This window comes from Protobothrops mucrosquamatus, unplaced genomic scaffold, assembly GCF_001527695.2.
Source record: "Protobothrops mucrosquamatus isolate PMUCROS unplaced genomic scaffold, P.Mucros_1.0 scaffold880, whole genome shotgun sequence".
In the NCBI taxonomy this organism is placed as follows: Eukaryota; Metazoa; Chordata; class Lepidosauria; order Squamata; family Viperidae; genus Protobothrops; species Protobothrops mucrosquamatus.
This window is the reverse complement of record NW_015387134.1, coordinates 305,973-328,238: the sequence shown is the minus strand read 5'-3', so window position 1 is coordinate 328,238 and position 22,266 is coordinate 305,973. Positions and strand designations below refer to the sequence as shown.

At 42.5% G+C, this 22,266-nt stretch overlaps 2 protein-coding genes across 2 annotated transcripts in view; both read right to left on the bottom strand.

Moving 5' to 3' along the window:
- CCDC78 (coiled-coil domain containing 78) overlaps window positions 1–18,254 on the bottom strand; it is a gene marked incomplete in the record, with an annotated part of 29,956 nt that extends 11,702 nt beyond the window's left edge. The window contains 19 exon segments of the mRNA XM_015819260.1: window positions 1–63; window positions 526–719; window positions 2,017–2,142; window positions 3,054–3,132; window positions 5,337–5,425; window positions 5,955–6,008; window positions 7,419–7,595; window positions 7,670–7,682; window positions 7,951–8,010; window positions 8,464–8,657; window positions 9,503–9,628; window positions 10,929–11,007; window positions 13,233–13,321; window positions 13,847–13,900; window positions 14,591–14,767; window positions 15,641–15,820; window positions 16,039–16,125; window positions 16,409–16,540; window positions 18,095–18,254. Coding sequence (XP_015674746.1) covers window positions 1–63; window positions 526–719; window positions 2,017–2,142; window positions 3,054–3,132; window positions 5,337–5,425; window positions 5,955–6,008; window positions 7,419–7,595; window positions 7,670–7,682; window positions 7,951–8,010; window positions 8,464–8,657; window positions 9,503–9,628; window positions 10,929–11,007; window positions 13,233–13,321; window positions 13,847–13,900; window positions 14,591–14,767; window positions 15,641–15,820; window positions 16,039–16,125; window positions 16,409–16,540; window positions 18,095–18,166 — 2,045 coding nt within the window.
- A 1,798-nt stretch (window positions 18,255–20,052) lies between these two features.
- LOC114922781 lies at window positions 20,053–20,865 on the bottom strand. Its single transcript, XM_029284735.1, has one exon. The coding sequence runs from the start codon at window positions 20,850–20,852 to the stop codon at window positions 20,184–20,186; it is 669 nt and encodes a 222-aa protein (XP_029140568.1). The 5' UTR covers window positions 20,853–20,865; the 3' UTR covers window positions 20,053–20,183.
- Between the last annotated feature and the right edge of the window lie 1,401 nt (window positions 20,866–22,266).

Here is a 22,266-nt window from a genome sequence, read left to right as displayed (position 1 = left end):
TACTCCGGTGGACCAGGATCCAGATCCGGAGAGCCCAGGGACCGGATTTGTTCACGTTGCATCCTATCACCAAGCAAGCATGTTATTGGCCGCTGGCCTACAGTCTCCACTCCAGAGATCTTACGTCAGTACCAGCAACATTAGTAAAGCATCTTCCAACACCTTGCTAGAATTTAATTTGCCTGTCCGGTTCCCATCACTGAGATGGGGGAGGGGGATGCTGAAAGTTCCCTTCCCTTGATGAGGTCCATGGGACATGCCTGGGGGAGCAGGACTGTCCTGAAATAGCCCCCATTCTATGGAATAATCTCCCTCCAGAAATATGTACAGGATCTGGCAAGGCAAAGTATTGTATATAGGGAGCAAACCTCATACTTGCACTGATAATGTTACCTAGTTGGGTAAGAAAACCAAGCAACTAAGACTCCATAGAGCCAGGTACATAGAAGATGCAATATCAACAAGTCTTGGGTCTCAGTTTAGGTTCTGCTGTGTGCTGTCCTCCAGCTTGGCCCCTTCTCTTACCTGTAGGCAATGAGTAGACCCTCATGCTTCTTGACCAAATTCTGCATGCGTTTCTTGTAGCCTCGAGCAGCTCTAGCTAGCTGTTCCTCCCGAGATTTATAGGAAGCCCGGATGTCTTTCAGCATGCTGTCCACAAAATGCTTCATTTGAGCGGGTTCCTTTGTAGCAGCTGACGATTTACTATCCGTGTACTCCTTGAAATACAAATACATTTGGTGAGACTACAGAATGGGGCACCCTAGCACTAACTGCTTAGTGCTCTCTGCTCAGTTCATTCATTCATTCATTCATTCATTCATTCATTCATTCATTCAATTTTTATCCCACCTCCCAACAAAAGTGCGTATAGTCAAGGCCATGGTTTTCCCAGTTGCAATGTATGGATGTGAAAGTTGGATATAAGAAAGACTGAGCGACAAAGAATTGAGGTCTTTGAACTATGGTGCTGGAGAAGACTCCTGCGAGTCCCCTGGACTGCAAGGCGATCCAACCGGTCAGTCCTAGAGGAGATCAACCCTGACTACTCTTTAGAAGGCCAGATCCTGAAGTTGAAACTCAAGTAGTTTGGCCACCTAATGAGAAGGAAGGACTCACTGGAGAAGGGCCTAATGCTGGGAAAGATTGAGGGCAATAGAAGAAGGGGACGACAGAGAATGAGGTGGCTGGATGGAGTCACTGAAGCAGTAGGCATGAACTTAAATGGACTCCAGAAGATGGTAGAGGACAGGAAGACCTGGAGGAACGTTGTCCATGGGGTCGCGATGGGTCAGACACGACTTCGCAATTAACAACAACAAAATTATTTTGCAAGTAACTCAAGGCAGACAATATATCTAATACTTGTTCCTCCTGTTTTTCCCAAAACAACCTTGTGAGGTAGGTTGGACTGCAAGACGGACTGGCTCAAAGTCACTCAGCTAGTTTTCAGGCCTAAGGCAGGACTAGAACTCACTGTCTCCCAGTGACTGGCCCAAAGTCACCCAGCAGGCTTTCAGACCATAAGATGGAACTAGAACTCACCGTCTCCTGGTGATTGGCCCAAAGGTACCTAGCCAGCTTTTAGGCCTAAGGTAGAACCGGAATTCACCATCTCCTGGTGATTGATCCAAAGTCACCCAGTTTAGCTTTCATGGCTAAGGCGGGACTAGAACTCCCATCTTTGGTGATTGGCCTGAAGTCACCCAGCCACCCATGCCTAAAATGGGATTAGAACTCACAACCTCCTGGTTTCTAGGCCATTACATCGAACTGATTTCTAATTCTCACCACCCTCCCTGCAGTCTAATTTGTGCCTTTGCGGCTTGGCTTTCAAAACACGATGAACAGGCGCAAAATGGGGATAGTTACCTACTGGTTCCATAACACCCAAATGTGGGTGTTTTCTTTTGACTCTGACAATGTTTGCGTTGCTGTAAATTCGGGTTGCTTTAATGGGGGTGAAGCAAGTTTAAGAGAGGCATCTAGATCAACCGCCAGTGAGAAAATGCTTACCGCCAGATCTGTGATATACTGAACAAGACGCGAGCGGTATTCCTCGTTCAGCTCTTTGAGCTGTAACTGTAGCCTGGAATTTTCGGATTCAACCTCTTGAAGCTGGCCTTGAGAGGACAGCAATATCTGTAGCCCAAGGAGAGAAAAATGTACAGGTAGTCCTCAGCTTAATGACCAAAATTGGAACTTGCTTTAAGGAAATGGAGACTGGTGCATCCACATTCCCAAGCGCCCATATGTCTTTGATTCTGGAGTGCTGGAATACTCTTTGTTAGATGGAGAAAATAATAAAGATGGAATGAAAATTTTTTAAAAAACGGAAGAAGGAATGGAACGGAGTGTCTTGAAAAAAGAGCTCGGGGCACTGGCTCAACATATATATTTTAAGCCCTGCTTGTCTCAGCTAAAGGCCATTGATGGGTTTGTTTTCCTCCAAGGGCTGACATGTTTTTCTAAAGAGCAACAGAGCTTGACAGCTATCAATCTGGGTGCTCTAACAAGAGATAAAATGAAGAAAAGCTCCTGCATAGAATTATTTCTTTTTGTTCATTCTAGAGCAAGGGGTCTCCAAACTTGGCATCTTGAAGACTTGTGGACTTCAACTCCCAGAATTGCTGGCTGGCTGAGGAATTCTGGGAGTTGAAGTCCACAAGTCTTCAAGTTTGGAGATCCTTTGCTCTGAAGCTATTATAGATTGAAAGTCATTGATGGATCTCTAATTCTAGTAATGGGTGATGAAGCCAATTTCTCTTTCTTCCTTCCTGTAGTCCAGGCAAAAAGCACAACCACGAGTACTAGCGCTATCTTTATGGTACGGTTGCATTAACAGTACCCTTCTCTTCCTTCTCTTTTACTCTCTGGAAAACCAGGGAGGGGCCCTTTTGAAATGTCCTCCACCTTCTCTGGGCTGAGATACCTTTTACATGGGGTTTTTCCAGTCTCTGACTCCCTCTCCTGTATCCCAAGGCCATTCCCACACACCATTACCCATCCTTGCTTTGGATTTTGCCTACGAAGCAGAGCTGAGTGATTCTCACCACCGACTCTTCTGCCAGTTTATGCTGGGTGTTCCGAATTGCTTTCTTGGCTTCCTGCAATTCTTTGCCCATGGTGATCCTGAAGACACAGAAAACAACACAAATATTGCCGTTTGCCCTTTATTGTGGGTGAGTTGGCCAGAAGCTCTGTTTAATGCTTTTGAGCAGATACAGGGGATAGAGAAATTACGCAAAATTAATGAGGCCTCTCTCTTTTTTGGCACTTGCCATTCTCTGGAGGCAGGGCTGTATTTCCTTGTGTCAATCTCATTTTATTCTTAAACTGAAACAACAATGTATTTCATTCCTCCAAATGTCAGGATACCAAGGTTTGGTGTCTGGGAAGCTCTGGGTTGTGCCAAAATAGGAATCATATCAGATCCTGAGAACACAGGTGCTACATTCTTGTCCCAAAGATGCTTTTTCAAACGGCAACTGGACTTTGTTTTTCCTTGAGGACGTTTCACTTCTCATCCAAGAAGCTTCTTCTGAAGTCAGAACTAAAAAAGCTTCTGGGATGACTATTGAAATGTTTTCAAAGGAAAAAAAAAACCCAAGGAAGTCCTATCGCCTTTTGAAAAAGCACCTTTGGGACAACCATGCCCTGGATGACTGAGAATCTCCATAGACAGGTGCTATGCTCTTGTTTCACATGATCTTGGTGAGAAGGACCACATCTGGCTCATTCTGGTTCCTTCTTGTTTCCTGTGCAGTATGTTTTTAACCAGATCAATGGATGGGCAGGAATGATATGGCTGCCATCCACGTGAAAATGTGAATCTGCTCCTTCGTTTTTCAAGGGTTTGGAATAAGAGATGTCCAGTGATCATGACTCAAAGCCAATCTCCTCTGCCTTGGACCCCACGTTTGAAACCTGCAGCCAGATGAGCAGATCTCCACATTGTGTAGCCAACGGTTGAGCTTTCTCTTGCCTAGTGATCACATCTCCCCACCTTCGACATTCAGGAGAGGTTGGCAGGAAAAGGATATTAACTGAAGTATTTGAGAGATGGACTTCCAGGAAGAACAGCTGTCCAATCTCAATCCATAACTCTAGGAAAAAGCTGGAATAACTTCTCTCAATTCCATCTCTAGGGCTGCTCTCCTTGGTCTTGAACTCAAGTTCTCTTGCTTGCTTTTTCTTGTATTGCTGACTCTTTTTATGGTTCTTTTTTTTATTAAAAGTTTTAAATAATTTTCCATACAATATCCCACTTCTCTCCCCCCCCTTCACTTCCCAGAGCTGGTTACAGGGTTATAAAAACAGAATCATAAATTAAATAACATTACCCAGATATACTACAGTCAAGTCTCATCCACACATACTTTAACTCTACAAAATAGATAGATCTTAACACTTTTCCAGCAAAATAATAATATAATTAAACATTATTACTAAAAATAATATAAATTCATCCATAATAAACTATTAATAATATTCTAAAATTTACTCATAAGCTAAGTAATACTTTTCAATCTCGTATTTTTTCTGAATATAATCAATCCATCTTCTCCAAACCAAATATATATTTTCCTTGAGATTGATCCTTCAAATAAGCGGAAATTTTTGCCATTCCTGCTAAATTAGACACCTTAATTCTCCATTCTTCCATAGTAGGCAAAGAATTTTTCTTCCAATGTTGCGCTACCAGTAATCTTGCAGCTGTTATAAGATTCAACATCAAATTCATTTCTTTAGCATCCAAATCTTCCATAATACCTAGCAAAAATAATATTTTTATGGTTCTTTTGAACTGATACCTCCTCCTCCTTCATCATCACTCCCTCCTCCTCCTCCTCCTCCTCCTCCTCAAGTTGGGTGAAGCATTTGAGATGTCTACCTATATTTTCCTGCTTTCTTAAGAGACCACGTAAAAAGAAGGGGATGACGTATAATGATTAAAAATGAGGAAGAGGTCACAGAATTATAACAAATATCATCTTGTCAATCCTGGGACAGAAAGAGAAGACTCTGGATATGCTAAGATAATGCAGCACAAAGAAAATTCCTTTAGCTACAGGAATTTGATTTGATCATGTCAGCAAGTTTCCAGTCTTTGAATTTCTTAAAATACTTTGAAACGTTGTGGTCCAATATCTGTTAAAGGATGAAGAAGAAACTTATGACAGAGCTCTCCAGGCATCTACCTTGGACAACGGTTTCCACTGTTTATCTTAAAGAAAACAATTGGACAGTTCAATGTTAGAATGCCATAAAAATCTGAAAGGCACAGGGTGCCCAGTTGCATTAATAGGACTTACGTATGTAGAGGTCTTACTCACATTCTCTCCTCCAATTTCTGTTGCTGGGAATTGTACATTTCTCTCATTTTTTCCATCTCTTCCGTGATGTGACCTTGGTTTCTGAGCAACTGTTGGAGAGGAAAACAGCAATCACTCAGACAGAGCTATGCCTCTTCGTCACTGTTCTTCCTGAATATTTTTCTGTCTGATTAATTTAGAGTATAATAGCAATAGCACTTAGATTTATATAGCACTTCACAGTACTTTTCAGCCTCTCTCTAAGCGGTTTACAGGATCAGCATATTTGCCCCCAACAATCTGGGTCCTCATTTTACCCACTTTGGAAGGATGGAAGGTTGAGTCAACCTTGAGCCAGTCAGGATCGAACTCCTTGCTATGGGCAGAGTTAGCCTGCAATGCTGCATTCTAACCATTGCACCACCATGGCTCCTAATGCGACATCCAATCAGCTACATCAGTAGCCAATAGACTTATATACCGCTTCACAGTGCTTTACAGCCCTCTCTAAGCGGTTTAAAGAGTCAGCCTGTAGCCCCCAACAATCTGGGTCCTCATGTTACCGACCTTGGAAGGATGGAAGGCTGAGTCAATCTCCATAATTTGGGGGAATGAAATCACTGCACCATTAAAACTCACACTTTTCTCCAATTTTTGGTGTTCATGTTCTGGAGCTGCCACCACATCTTCGGGCTAAAAGACAGAAAGTAGGCATTGGAACAGTTGATACATGAAATCCATACCGGACCTCCTTACAATCCAATTTAAGAATACAGAATTCGGAATAATAAGAGTTGGAAGGGACCTTGGAGGTCTTCTAGGCCAACCCCCTACTCAAGCAGGAGACCCTATACCATTTCAGACAACTAGGAGACACAGCTAAGATCACCAAGAGACACAGTTCAGCTAAGAGACACAACTAAAAGTTGTCACTAAGAAAGAACTAAGGTCACAACTAAAATGTAAAGCAATCAGAGCACCTAAACGCCCCCCACCCCAACTTTTAAAACCCCAATCTAAATAACATTTTAAAGAGTGTTGTGCAAACAGGGGCCATTAAGAAATTTATGCATTTTGGATAGGAATCTCTGTCTTTTTCTAGCGAGGGAGACGAGACTGTTCTAAACTGATTTCTGTCTATAAGAAACACAAAGTAAAATAACAAAAAACAGCTTCACCTTTTTCCTGACACAAGCAGAAAAGCCACTCTTTCAAGAGACCCTCTCTTTTTTAAAAAACAAACAAGTTTTATTAATTTTCCAATTTTACAAAACTCCCAAGTGTTAAGGAAGCAACATGGTGATTGGGTAATCCATAATCAAATAACAAGCTCTTTCATACATATGTCAGGTTACATCATCAAAAATCTCCTATTTCCCGTGGTTATTGTATCACATTCAAATTAATACATTGCTAGTTATAACTCAGTCGGTTAAGACATTTATCAATATAATTTAACTTACCGTATACGCCTTCGTGTCCTGTTTTTAAATTTTACCTAATTTCAATTACAGTATTCCAGTTAGCTTAACATCCATAGTCTTTAGATTTCGGGTAACCCAAAGTTCCCTTAGTTCATTACAAAATAATTGTCATATCTAAAATACATTTATTATTTACTCAGATAATTTTTTACTTTATTTCACAAACATATCCTATTTCTCATCCTAATACCTCATCACTCACTAATAAAATAACCTTTATCGTCTCAATCCAACTTCTATATTATAATCCAAGACTATTATTCTAGTGACTATTTTTTTTATTTCTCTTATAGATCTAAATCCTAAATATTAAATCAACTAGTATCTTTTAAAATCTCTAAGAGATCCTCTTTTAAGAGCTCTCAGAAAGAGGCAAGATTTGCTAGCCGGCCTGTAGAAGGCTTCACATTTCTGGACAAAGGTTCCATAATCATGTTCATAGTCATTTGAAGGCAATAACTTGGCTCGGGATTGGGCTACTTAAAGGACAGTTGAGGATCATCTGAATCGCTTTAATCGTTGTATGTTTTTAACTGCCCAGAGTCACTTGCTGTACAAATCAAGTCAATAAATATCACGATTTGTTCATCACAAAGAGAGGAACAAAGAATCCAGATACCTTGGCTCTGCGGGCAGAGAGGCGATGGATCAAGGTTTGCACTCGCTCTACTTCAGCAGATGGTTCTTCAGCTTCAGTCTGGGACTCAAGGCTTTTGGTTTGGACGTAATGTGGATGCTCCTGCTTGGACTTAACCAAGTTAAGTAACTCTCTGCTCAGTTCTTGACTCTTAGAGAGCTACAAGGGAGAAAGCGGATGAATGCTGTGATCTCACCCACTTATTCACCCATCCCAAATCGTTGCAACTTTACAAGATCACTGTATCTTGGAGATTTCAATGTTCTCTTGTGAGATCATGTAAGACAGAGTACATGATTGATGGGGGTATAGTCTGCTTCAGTTTGGCAAGATTCTGTCTATGGGTGAGGAACAATAAAGAAATCTGTTTGGAAGAATCACTAAGTATTTTTCTTTGTTTTGGAAATTTGACCCTCCCTCCCCTCCCATCCTCCTCCCTCCTATCCTGCCCTTTCCCTTTCTCCTTCCTTCCTTCCTTCCTTCCTTCCTTCCTTCCTTCCTTCCTTCCTTNTACTCCGGTGGACCAGGATCCAGATCCGGAGAGCCCAGGGACCGGATTTGTTCACGTTGCATCCTATCACCAAGCAAGCATGTTATTGGCCGCTGGCCTACAGTCTCCACTCCAGAGATCTTACGTCAGTACCAGCAACATTAGTAAAGCATCTTCCAACACCTTGCTAGAATTTAATTTGCCTGTCCGGTTCCCATCATTGAGATGGGGGAGGGGGATGCTGAAAGTTCCCTTCCCTTGATGAGGTCCATGGGACATGCCTGGGGGAGCAGGACTGTCCTGAAATAGCCCCCATTCTATGGAATAATCTCCCTCCAGAAATATGTACAGGGTCTGGCAAGGCAAGGTATTGTATATAGGGAGCAAACCTCATACTTGCACTGATAATGTTACCTAGTTGGGTAAGAAAACCAAGCAACCAAGACTCCATAGAGCCAGGTACATAGAAGATGCAAGTCTTGGGTCTCAGTTTAGGTTCTGCTGTGTGCTGTCCTCCAGCTTGGCCCCTTCTCTTACCTGTAGGCAATGAGTAGACCCTCATGCTTCTTGACCAAATTCTGCATGCGTTTCTTGTAGCCGCGAGCAGCTCTAGCTAGCTGTTCCTCCCGAGATTTATAGGAAGCCCGGATGTCTTTCAGCATGCTGTCCACAAAATGCTTCATTTGAGCGGGTTCCTTTGTAGCAGCTGACGATTTACTATCAGTGTACTCCTTGAAATACAAATACATTTGGTGAGACTACAGAATGGGGCACCCTAGCACTAACTGCTTAGTGCTCTCTGCTCAGTTCATTCATTCATTCATTCATTCATTCATTCATTCATTCATTCATTCATTCATTCATTCATTCATTCAACTTTTATCCCACCTTTATTATTTTGCAAGTAACTCAAGGCAGACAATATATCTAATACTTGTTCCTCCTGTTTTCCCCAAAACAACCTTGTGAGGTGGGTTGGACTGTGAGACAGACTGGCTCAAAGTCACCCAGCTAGTTTTCAGGCCTAAGGCAGGACTAGAACTCACTGTCTCCCAATGACTGGCCCAGAGTCATCCAGCAGGCTTTCGGACATAAGATGGGACTAGAACTCACCATCTCCTGGTAATTGGCCCAAAGCCAGCTTTCAGGCCTAAGGTAGAACTGGAATTCACTATCTCCTAGTGATTGATCCAAAGTCACCCAGTTTAGCTTTCATGGCTAAGGCGGGACTAGAACTCCCATGTTTGGTGATTGGCCTGAAGTCACCCAGCCACCCATGCCTAAAATGGGATTAGAACTCACAATCTCCTGGTTTCTAGGCCGTTACATCGAACTGATTTCCAATTCTCACCACCCTCCCTGCAGTCTAATTTGTGCCTTTGTGGCTCGGCTTTCAAAACGTGATGAACAGGTGCAAAATGGGGATAGTTACCTACTGGTTCCATAACACCCAAATGTGGCTGTTTTCTTTTGACTCTGACAATGTTTGCGTTGCTGTCAATTCGGGTTGCTTTAATGGGGGTGAAGCAAGTTTAAGAGAGGCATCTGGATCGACCCCCAGTGAGAAAATGCTTACCGCCAGATCTGTGATGTACTGAACAAGGCGCGAGCGGTATTCCTCGTTCAGCTCTTTGAGTTGTAACTGTAGCCTGGAATTTTCGGATTCAACCTCTTGAAGCTGGCCTTGAGAGGACAGCAATATCTGTAGCCCAAGGAGAGAAAAATGTACAGGTGGTCCTCAGTTTAATGACCAAAATTGGAACTTGCTTTAAGACAGTGATGGCAAACCTTTTAGAGACCGAGTGCCCAAACTGCAACCCAAAACCCACTTATGCATCGTCGGGTGCCGGGTGGATGTGGCCCATTGGGGGGTGTGGCTGCAGTGCTAACGGCAGACTGGGTGGGACTAAAAAGTTCAATCAATCAATTCCAACTTTGCAAGATCTTTTTTTTTCCCGCGAGAAGTTGAAATTGATTGATTGAACCTGTTTTGTTTTTTTTTGCACATGGCGGCGGAGGCCTAAAGTGAAAAGGTTTTATAAAACCCAACTGAAGGCCTAGGACTGGGGCGACGGCGCACGTGCCCACAGAGAGGGCTCTGCGTGCCGCCTCTGGCACTCGTGCCATAGGTTTGCCACCACTGCTTTAAGGAAATGGAGACTGGTGCATCCACATTCCCAAGCGCCCATATGCCTTTGATTCTGGAGTGCTGGAATATTCTTTGTTAGATGGATAAAGTAATAAAGGTGGAATGAAAAATTTAAAAAAAAACGGAAAGAAGGAATGGAATGGAGTGTCTTGAAAAAAGAGCTCGGGGCACTGGCTCAACATATATATTTCAAGCCCTGCTTGTCTCAACTAAAAGCCACTGATGGGTTTGTTTTCCTCCAAGGGCTGACATATTTTTCTGAAGAGCAACAGAGCTTGACAGCTATCAATCTGGGTGCTCTAACAAGAGATAAAATGAAGAAAGGGTCCTGCATAGAATTATTTCTTTTTGTTCATTCTAGAGCAAGGGGTCTCCAAACTTGGCATCTTGAAGACTTGTGGACTTCAACTCCCAGAATTGCTGGCTGGCTGAGGAATTCTGGGAGTTGAAGTCCACAAGTCTTCAAGTTTGGAGATCCTTTGCTCTGAAGCTATTATAGATTGAAAGTCATTGATGGATCTCTAATTCTAGTAATGGGTGATGAAGCCAATTTCTCTTTCTTCCTTCCTGTAGTCCAGGCAAAAAGCACAACCACGAGTACTAGTGCTATCTTTATGGTACGGTTGCATTAACAGTACCCTTCTCTTCCTTCTCTTTTACTCTCTGGAAAACCAGGGAGGGGCCCTTTTGAAATGTCCTCCACCCTCTGCCACCTTCTCTGGGCTGAGATACCTTTTACATGGGGGTTTTCCAGTCTCTGACTCCCTCTCCTGTATCCCAAGGCCATTCCCACACACCATTACCCATCCTTGCTTTGGATTTTGCCTACGAAGCAGAGCTGAGTGATTCTCACCACCGACTCTTCTGCCAGTTTATGCTGGGTGTTCCGAATTGCTTTCTTGGCTTCCTGCAATTCTTTGCCCATGGTGATCCTGAAGAGACCGAAAACAACACAAATATTGCCATTTGCCCTTTATTGTGGGTGAGTTACACTTCATTGGCCAGAAGCTCTGTTTAACGCTTTTGGGCAGATACAGGCGATAGAGAAATTACGCAAAATTAATGAGGCCTCTCTTTTCTGGCACTTGCCGTTATTTAGAGGTAAGGCTGTATTTCCTTGTGTCAAATCGTATTTTATTCTTAAACTGAAACAACAATGTATTTCATTCCTCCAAATGTCAGGATACCAAGGTTTGGTATCTGGGAAACTCTGGATTGTGCCAAAAGAGGAGTCATATGAGATCCTGAGAACACAGGTGCTACACTTTTGTCCCAAAGATGCTTTTTCAAACGGCAACTGGACTTTGTTTTTCCTTGAGGATGTTTCACTTCTCATCCAAGAAGCTTCTTCTGAAGTCAGAACTAAAGAAGCTTCTTGGATGACAATTGAAATGTTTTCAAAGGAAAAAAAAACCCCAAGGAAGTCCCATCGCCTTTTGAAAAAGCACCTTTGGGACAACCATGCCCTGGATGACTGAGAATCTCCATAGACAGGTGCTACGCTCTTTTTTCACGTGATCTTGGTGAGAAGGACCACATCTGGCTCATTCTGGTTCCTTCTTGTTTCCTGTGCAGTATGTTTTTAACCAGATCAATGGATGGGCAGGAATGATATGGCTGCCATTCACGTGAAAATGTGAATCTGCTCCTTCATTTTTCAAGGGTTTGGAATAAGAGATGTCCAGTGATCATGACTCAAAGCCAATCTCCTCTGCCTTGGACCCCACGTTTGAAACCTGCAGCCAGATGAGCAGATCTCCACATTGTGTAGCCAACGGTTGAGCTTTCTCTTGCCTAGTGATCACATCTCCCCACCTTCGACATTCAGGAGAGGTTGGCAGGAAAAGGATATTAACTGAAGTATTTGAGAGATGGACTTCCAGAAAGACCAGCTGTCCAATCCCAATCCATAACTCTAGGAAAAAGCTAGAATAACATCTCTCAATTCCATCTCTAGGGCTGCTCTCCGTGGTCTTGAACTCAAGTTCTCTTGCTTGCTTTTTTTTGTATTGCTGACTCTTTTTATGGTTCTTTTTTTTATTAAAAGTTTTAAATAATTTTCCATACAATATCCCACTTCTCTCCCACCCCTCCCCCCCTTCACTTCCCAGAGCTGGTTACAGGGTTATAAAAACAGAATCATAAATTAAATAACATTACCCAGATATACTACAGTCAAGTCTCATCCACACATACTTTAACTCTACAAAATAGATAGATCTTAACACTTAATAGATAGATCTTAACACTTTTCCAGCAAAATAATAAACATTATTACTAAAAATAATATAAATTCATCCATAATAAACTATTAATAATATTCTAAAATTTACTCATAAGCTAAGTAATACTTTTCAATCTCGTATTTTTTCTGAATATAATCAATCCACCTTCTCCAAACCAAAATATATTTTTCTTGAGATTGATCCTTCAAATAAGCGGAAATTTTTGCCATTTCTGCTAAATTAGACACCTTAATTCTCCATTCTTCCATAGTAGGCAAAGAATTTTTCTTCCAATGTTGCGCTACCAGTAATCTTGCAGCTGTTATAAGATTCAACATCAAATTCATTTCTTTAGCATCCAAATCTTCCATAATACCTAACAAAAATAATATTTTTATGGTTCTTTTGAACTGATACCTCCTCCTCCTTCATCATCACTCCCTCCTCCTCCTCCTCCTCCTCAAGTTGGGTGAAGCATTTGAGATGTCTACCTATATTTTCCTGCTTTCTTAAGAGAGCACGTAAAAAGAAGGGGATGACGTATAATGATTAAAAAGGAGGAAGAGGTCACAGAATTATAACAAATATCATCTTGTCAATCCTGGGACAGAAAGAGAAGTCTCTGGATATGCTAAGATAATGCAGCACAAAGAAAATTCCTTTAGCTACAGGAATTTGATTTGATATGTCAGCAAGTTTCCAGTCTTTGAATTTCTTAAAATACTTTGAAACATTGTGGTCCAGTGTGTGTTAAAGGATGAAGAAGAAACTTATGACAGAGCTCTCCAGGCATCTACCTTAGACAACGGTTTCCACTGTTTATCTTCAAGAAAACAATTGGACAGTTCAATGTTAGAATGCCATAAAAATCTGAAAGGCATAGGGTGCTCAGTTGCTTTAATAGGACTTACGTATGTAGAGGTCTTACTCACATTCTCTCCTCCAATTTCTGTTGCTGGGAATTGTACATTTCTCTCATTTTTTCCATCTCTTCCGTGATGTGACCTTGGTTTCTGAGCAACTGTTGGAGAGGAAAACAGCAATCAGACAGAGCTATGCCTCTTCGTCACTGTTCTTCCTGAATATTTTTCTGTCTGATTAATTTAGAGTATAATAGCAATAGCACTTAGATTTATATAGCACTTTACAGTACTTTTCAGCCTCTCTCTAAGCGGTTTACAGGATCAGCATATTTGCCCCCAACAATCTGGGTCCTCATTTTACCCACCTCGGAAGGATGGAAGGTTGAGTCAACCTTGAGCCAGTCAGGATCGAACTCCTTGCTATGGGCAGAGTTAGCCTGCAATGCTGCATTCTAACCATTGCACCACCAGAGCTCCTAATGCGACATCCAATCAGCTACAGCAGTAGCCAATAGACTTATATACCGCTTCACAGTGCTTTACAGCCCTCTCTAAGCGGTTTACAGAGTCAGCCTCTTGCCCCCAACAATCTGGGTCCTCATTTTACCGACCTCGGAAGGATGGAAGGCTGAGTCAATCTCCATAATTTGGGGGAATGAAATCACTGCACCATTAAAACTCACACTTTTCTCCAATTTTTGGTGTTCATGTTCTGGAGCTGCCACCACATCTTCGGGCTAAAAGACAGGAAGTAGGCATTGGAACAGTTGATACATAAAATCCATACCGGACTTCCTTACAATCCAATTTAATAATACAGAATTCGGAATAATAAGAGTTGGAAGGGACCTTGGAGGTCTTCTAGGCCAACCCCCTACTCAAGCAGGAGACCCTATACCATTTCAGACAACTAGGAGACACAGCTAAGATCACCAAGAGACACAAAGCATAACTCACTCCTTCATTTTACAGTCATCAATCACGTTCTCCAATTAGTTTGAAGTGTGAACTGTCCCTTCCGTAACTCCTCTGGTTACAGCTGACCTTGGCAATGCTGTACTGAAATATTGTTCTGGTTAACTATCATACTTTCCCACCCGCTATGCTAACATTGTCTGCTTTAACTCTAGAAGTGATATGCAGGCTAAATAAAACATGCTTGCTTCTTCATATATGGCAAGCAAGAACATCCGATGTTAGCAGTCTTGACATAAGGTTCCATAATCATGTTCATAGTCATTTGAAGGCAATATCTTGGCTCGGGACTGGGCTACCTAAAGGACAGCTGAGGAGCATCTGAATCGTTTTAATTGTTGTGGGTATTTTAACTGCCCAGGGTCACTTGCTGAGATGGGCAGCTGTACAAGTCAAGTCAATAAATATCATGATTTGTTCATCACAAAGAGAGGAAGAAAGAATCCAGATACCTTGGCTCTGCGGGCAGAGAGGCGATGGATCAAGGTTTGCACCCGCTCTACTTCAGCAGAGGGTTCTTCAGCTTCAGTCTGGGACTCAAGGCTCTTAGTTTGGACGTGATGTGGATGCTCCTGCTTGGACTTAACCAAGTTAAGTAACTCTCTGCTCAGTTCTTGACTCTTAGAGAGCTACAAGGGAGAAAGCGGATGAATGCTGTGATCTCACCCGCTGATTCGCCCACCCCAAATAGTTGCAACTTTACAAGATCCCTGTATCTTGGAGATTTCAATGTTCTCTTGTGAGATCATGTAAGACAGAGCACATGATTGATGGGGGTATAGTCTGCTTCAGTTTGGCAAGATTCTGTCTATGGGTGAGGAACAATAAAGAAATCTGTTTGGAAGAATCACTAAGTAATTTTCTTTGTTTTGGAAATTTGACCCTCCTTCCCCTCCCATCCTCCTCCTTCCTATCCTGCCCTTTCCCCTTCTCTCTCCCTCCCTCCCTCCCTCCCTCCTTCCTTCCTTCCTTCCTTCCTTCCTTCCTTCCAATGTCCCTTCCTTCTTTCCATTCATCCTTCTTTCCATCCATCCATATCAGTGTCCTTCCTTCCTTCCTTTCTTCCTTCCAATGTCCCTTCCTTCTTTCCATTCCTCCTTCCTTCCTTCCAATGTCCCTTCCTTCTTTCCATTCATCCTTCCTTCAATCCATCCATATCAGTGTCCTTCCTTCCTTCTTTCTTTCTTTCCTTCCTTCCTTCCTTCCTTCCTTCCTTCCTTCCTTCCTTCCTTCCTTCCTTCTTTCCATTCATCTTTCCTTCCATCCATTCATATCAGTGTCCTTCCTTCCTCCCTTCCTTCCTCCCTCCCTCCCTCCCTAATAACTCCCAGAATATATGCCTTATGCAGGTAGTAGTTTGTTTCAGTTTGGCAAAATTCTGTCTATGGGTGATGAACAATAACCTGTTTGGAAGAAACACTACATGTCTTTCTTGGTTTTTGGAACCTGATAGGTGCCTAGTGTCTGAAGCAGGTGAAGGATTATTCTTGAGCAGCTCATACTTCCTGTTCATGCTCCTTGCCCAATACAAGGTAGTTGCTCTTCAAAGCAAGGTACTCATTGGCCAGCTCCTTGTGGTCATTCTCCAAGGTCTGCAGGTGTTCCTGCAAAGCATCCCGTTCTCCGGTGGTCCTCTCATCATGGAGCTCAATCTCCAGAATACGGTTCTCCAAGCCCAAGATCTGGCAGAGTAAATCCAGAGAGGACAAAAACAGGCATGGATCAAGAAGGAAAGTAGATCCCATCTTAAATCTACACTTCCCATGATGCAGCTGTGTTGGGTGGACACAGAAGCCATCTGGGAGTGGGATCTGACCTAAGATAAAACATGGGGGGGAAAAAAACAAGTACCAGTTTATAAAGATGCAATAATTAAATCTCTTGATGGAAGATCACATACCAGATTCTTCAGTTCAAAGTTCTCGGCTTCGTGTTGTTCTCTCTTTTTGTTAGTATCGATCTGGAAATCGACAAAATCTTTGGAAATCTATGGATACAAATACACCAAGCTTACTTGGTACTCCTGGGGGCAAAAAAATCAGCAAGCATTCATCCTGTGCCCTACATGCCCCCTTGAAATCAAAACTCATGTTGTAGATGGCCCCAGAAGCAGCTGAACGTGGTCTTCTGCATGAGGGACATTTTTAATGTTTGCACAGGTGTCTGGGTTTATCTGAGGAGCCAAGTGCTTTGAACCCAGGAGAAAAGGGAAAAAAAACACTAACTGCTTCTCTGCATGTCTCAAAGCAGCAAATTTCTCTTCTTGTTACCTTGAGCTTCTCCTCTTCACTGCAAATCAGTCTGGAGGACAGGTCCGCCTTAGAGAGAGCCAATTGTTCCAGCTTTTCCTGCAATTCTTCCACCTTGCTGTAGAGCTTTTCATTTCGATCTTGTAGCTGAATCTGAGAGAGGAGAGAGGGAGATTCAGTGCTCCTGGAGAGGGCCTAGGTAGGACAACTCGTTGTGGCCAATTCCCCCTGGACAGTGGGACAATTCAATGCAGGATAACTCAAGAGAGGGACGAGTGAATTGCAGTGAGCCTCGTCTTGCTTTAGGTTTAAGCCTTCTCAAGTTAGAAGCCCTTGAAGCTGCAAATTCACTTGTCTCTGCCTTGAGTTATCCCACATTGAATTGTCCTGCAGCAATGAATGTCCCATGAAGAGTTGGCCGTGGTGGGTTGTCCCATTCCTCCAGGAGAAGACTTTAATTCTGACATCTTTCAGTGTAAGAAGAACAAGAGTGCCCTAAAAAGCTTCCAAGAACTGGCATTTTCAACTGAACTTCAGGTCCTACGTGGGTCATCTCTTGGTTGCTGGTGAGGTCCCAGACCTGGCCAAAATGGAAGTGGATGAGATCTTGAGGAGATGGTAGCTGTGGAGAGACGGTCTCTAGCCAAAAGAAGAATGCAGTGGAAAAGTTGACTGATAGAAGCAACAGCAGAAGGAGAGGAAGACGAAGGCAAAGTTATTGATAAATGATAAAATGCTAGATGCTTCCTTTCAGAATTAAAGTCACAGGGGGTATCACAATAATATCAGTGAGTGGATTTTCTTTCTCCTGGGTTTTGGGAAGGGATGTTTTTGTTATTGTTGTTGTTGTTTTTAGTATGTTTTTAATTTCTATCCCATCATATCAATGGTAAAGTGCACGATACAGGAAATATACAATCTCCTGCTGCACAGGAGCACCCAGCTGCCCTGCCAATTTTCAAACATTTGTGCTATGAAATCCAACAGCGAGTTGGGAAGAAACTTAAGAAAATGGAAAACAGGTTTGGATGTGGCAAATGGAGTATCTCTGATTTGCGATTAGTTTCAGTAGATGCAGATGAGAATTAGGGAGAAGATGATAGTGACAGATGATAGATAGATAGATAGATAGATAGATAGATAGATAGATAGATAGATAGATAGATAGATAGATAGATAGATAGATAGATAGATAGATAGATAGATAGACAGACAGACAGACAGACATATACATTATACAGAGGGAGAGAGAGAAAAGGAAAGAGACATGATAGATGATAAAGAGAATAAAAGATGATAGATATGAGATAACATAGTTAAAGATTATATGTATAGAGAGAAGGAAAGAGATGATAGATATATGATAGATATAAGATAGATAGATGATAGATTAGATAGATAGATAGATAGATAGATAGATAGATAGATAGATAGATAGATAGATAGATAGATAGTAAAATTAGAGAAAGAGGAGAGAGACAGAGACAGAGACGATAGGAGGATAGATCTCCCCCCCCCCAAATGGTGCAGAATTGCTTTGGAGGTTATATTGTAGAATAGATAGATACATTAGCTGCCATGGGCTCTTTGAAAGCCGAGTTTAACGTGTTCTCGGTATCTCTGCTTCTTGGACTGTGGTGATTATAATATCAGTATAATAGGATGGGAAAGCATTGATTTGAACCCTTAACTTTTTCATCCACTTACATTTTCATTGGTGAGGCACTGAACTTGCTCATGGAAAGTGCCGAGGCTGCTGTACTCGGGACCCTTGGCCATGGAGTTTGAGGAAGCTTTGCCTGTACGGAGCAAAATCCAGGAAGGAGCCGAAGAATGTTGTCTGAATGGCAAGGAAGGGCGTTCCCCCTTGTTCTGCCCGGTGAAGGAAGGGTTGCTATCAACTCCCGTTGCTAGCAGGCGTGTCTCTCGGCTTCTTAATAAGGTGCAGAGAGAGGGATGGACTTTCCCTCCACCAAGGAATACAGCCAGTTTAACAAACTCAAATCAAACTTTCTGGAAGAACGCTACCCAAAATAAAGGGAGGTGAGGTAAGATTGTCCCAGAAAAGGGCTGAAATGTGATTTCCCAGCACTGACTTGTCTGAATGACACAAAAGGCCAGGTTTTCTTTTCTTTAGACCAAACTTTGAATTTTGAGAGATGTATTAGGGATCACTCCCCCCCAAAAACCTCCAACAACCCTAGATTGGGGCTACAATAAATTGGGGCTAAACTGTTAGTTTAAAGCCACTTTGAGAGAATTTTTTGAAATGTTTGGGCAACTTTAGTGGAAGTTTTGTCTAAAACCCCTGATCGTGATTCAGGCTTTCCTTGTCAAACTAGAAGGGCTGAATTATCCATCCAGGTGATCTTTTGCCTCTGTTCTTCTTGTGAAAATTAAGCTGGAGCACCAGACATTTCCTTGTGTTTTTCAAATTTGGGAATTTTGAGATGTGTGCACTTCAACTCCCATAATTCCTCGCCCAGTTTGATGTTGTGGTTAAGGCGCTGGTCTTTCCTTCCTTCCTTCCTTCCTTCCTTCCTTCCTTCCTTCCTTCCTTCCTTCCTTCCTTCCCTCCCTCCCTCCCTCCTTCCTTCCTTCCTTCCTTCCTTCCTTCCTATTCCCAAGCAAAGGGGCAGGTTTGTTTAGAAGACAAGTGACTTTGTACCTCTTGAAGTTTGTTTTAAACTATTTCTCACCAAAGCACAGATCCCCTCCCCCATCCCCTTTGGATTACAAAGTCCCACAATCTTTTCTGTGTGTGTGTGCAGTTGCTCCCTGGGATTAAGAATTTGTTTTGTTTATGGTTATTGAGGACAAAAGTGTGCTTTCAAAAATGGATTGGTACTTTCTGATTTCTGGAATTTTTTTTTCTCTTTTTAATCAATAGGAAGAGACAGAACAGTGGGATTATTTTGCTTGGTCCATTTTTCATTTCACTTTTCCTTTCCGACTCCTTATATTAACCCTTCAGCTTTTGTTCCAAATCCACATATTTTTGTTCCAGATCCACATATTCCCCTAGCATGAATGCTGCAGAGCTTTGAACGATATCAATTAGTAAGTGGGCAATGTAATTATTTTGGTGTAATATGGGGGTGAAAGCAATTATAGTTACAGCCAAACTGTCTTACAATGGAAGGATCAATGAAATTGCAGAATCAAAGCTAAATCCAGGTAGTTCTGAAAAAAGTGACTTAGGATAGTTTTTCACACTTGCAACCGTCGCACCATTCCCCTTGGTCACGTGATCAAAATTTGCAGGCTTGGCAACCGGCTCACATTTATGACGGTTGCAGCGTCCTAGGGTCATGTGACCTTCTTTTGTGACCTTTTGACAAGCAAAATCAATGGGGAAGCCAGATTTGCTTAACAACCGTGTTACTGCCTGAGCAACTGCAGAGATTCACTTAAGAACTGTGGCAAGAAAAGTCATAAACTGGGGCAAAACCAGTGGTGGGATTCAGCCGGTTCGCACCACTTTGGCAGAACCGGTAGCTAATTTTTGGTTGCCCAGGCCCAGAATGGACTTCCAGAAGTGGCATCCATGCAGAGAACCAGTTGTTCACATATTTGAATCCCACCACTGGGCAAAACTCACTTAACAAGGGTCTCACATGACAACAGAAGTTTTGGGCTGAATTGTCGTTGTAAGTCAAGGACTATCTGTACTGGTGGAGGGCGACATTTCTCTGAATATGCATTTAGCAATGTGCACATTGAACCAATGAGAGAAAAGAAGGCTGCCAATGGGAAAATAAGGTTTCCCACCTCTCTTTAAACCCCACTCCACTTCTCAGTGTCCGTCACTGGTGACCTCACCAAGCTGCTCTCGGCTGGCATTCAGATCCTCCTGACCAGATTCAGAAGTCCAATTCGCCAGTAGATCACTAAAGTCTGGAGGATTGCCACTTGGGGTACCTATGGGGCTGAGCGTTGGCTCCCTCCAGAAGGACTGAGGTAGCTTTCTACTCTGCATGGGGGTGACATATCCAAATTTTTTCTCCAGCCTCATCAGTTTCTTATTATCAGGAGAGAGATGTCGCTGAAGACACTTACAAAGACCGTACTCAAAAAGTTCAGCCAGGGGCCCCAACTTTTTGTCTTTCTCATTCAGGGATCTCCAGAGCTGCTCAAAAGTCTTGTGGGGGTCAGAAAAGTCTTCTTCTTCATCATCATCAGTCTCCTCGGGCTGAGAAATCCTGGTCAGATCTGTGTAGGACATCACTCGTCCTGACAGTGGTAGGGAGCAGAAGTCCTCGTAAGTGTTGCAGCTGCTTCCCTCCACCCCTTCCTCACCTTCCTGCTCTTTGTTCTTCTTGCCGAAATACCTCTGGATGTCGTGGCTGATGCGTTCGGCAAATTGGAGGAGCTGCATCGTCTTTTTAGTGTTGTTGACGCTGGGGTTGACCTCCGTGGCAGCATCTTCGAGGACAGAACTCATCAGATCTTCTTCTAGGTCCATGTCTTCCCTTCCTTCCTCTTCTGTCTCATCTTCCTCTTCCTCCTCCGTGTCTTCTTCTCCAGATAAATACTGGAAGCTCATCTCCTGGCCAGCTAGGGAGGTCAGAAATGGATACTGGAATTCGGTGGGTAGTCTGAACTTGCTTAGAGTTTGTATCACTCCAGCTGCCATCTTTTTCCTCTTTGCTGTTCAAATGCTTGAATTTCTGGATCAAAGAAAGGCCAAGAAAAAGTGGGAGTCAGCTGCTGGAAAACAAAGACACAATGAGACTAGTTCCTATCAACACCGTCACTATCTCTTTCTAGGGACAAAATCCTGGAGACCAGGATGGGGCCACCAAGAAAAGAAAAGAAAGTTGGTTGGCTTGTAAACATCTCTAAACTGTCTTCTTGAGATTGAAACAAAGTCAACGTTAAACAACAATCCCACTGAACAAACCCTTGAAGAAATGGGCAGAAAGGCGACATTAAGTGGATCAATTGCTTTACAATACCTTGGTAAGACCACACCAAGAATATTGCATCCAGCTTTGCTTGCCATGATAAAAAAAAGATGTGAGGACTCTGGAAAGTAAGCAGAGAAGAGCAATAAAGATAATTAGGGGGGTGAGAACTAAAACATATGTGGAACGGTTGCAGGAATTGGGTCTGTCTGGTTTAATGAAAAGAAGGAGGACTAGGGATGACATGATAGCAGCGTTCCAATATTTAGGGGCTCCTACAAAGACAAGAGGGTCAAACTGTTTTCCAAAACACCAGATGGTAAGACAAGAAACAATGGATGGAAACTAATCAAGGAGAGAAGAAACGTAGAACTAAGGAGAAATAGCTTGCCTTCAGAAGTTGTGGGTGCTCTATCACTGGAAATTTTAAAGAAGAGCTTGGACTCCCATTTTATCTAAAATGGTATAGGGTCTCCTGCTTGTGCAGGGTGTTGGACTAAAAGACCCCCAAGATCCCTTCCAACTCTGTTATTCTGTTAAAACCAACACTTTCAATATCAAAAATAGATCAAAGTCCTGGGTCCTAGAGCAAAAGTTGTATCATTTGAAAAAAAAAAAGCAAAATGGAGAAATAAGATTGGATTTATTTGCCAGCATCCTCATCTTTGCTAATAGCTGCCTTTTCCGTGCCATAATGGGACAGGAAGATGGGATCTATAGTTCAATACATCTGGAGGCCACCATGCCAGAGAGAAGCTGATTTATACTGCCCTCTGAATTGGGATCTTGTTTGCAGAACAGAAACGTTCCTTTGAGGGATTCTGGGTCTAGATCACATTCTTGCCATTGTCTCCAAGGATCAAACACCCTGCATAAAACGGGGAAAGAACCCCAATTTTGATCCCAGAAACCTAAAGCATATTTTTGTATGATAACTACAGCAATATTCAGTGTTTCTCCTCTGTGGGCTAC

Coding starts and splice junctions, on each gene's coding strand:
- LOC114922781 (XM_029284735.1), bottom strand. CDS start 20,852: ATGGACCTAGAAGAAGATCTGATGAGTTCTGTCCTCGAAGATGCTGCC.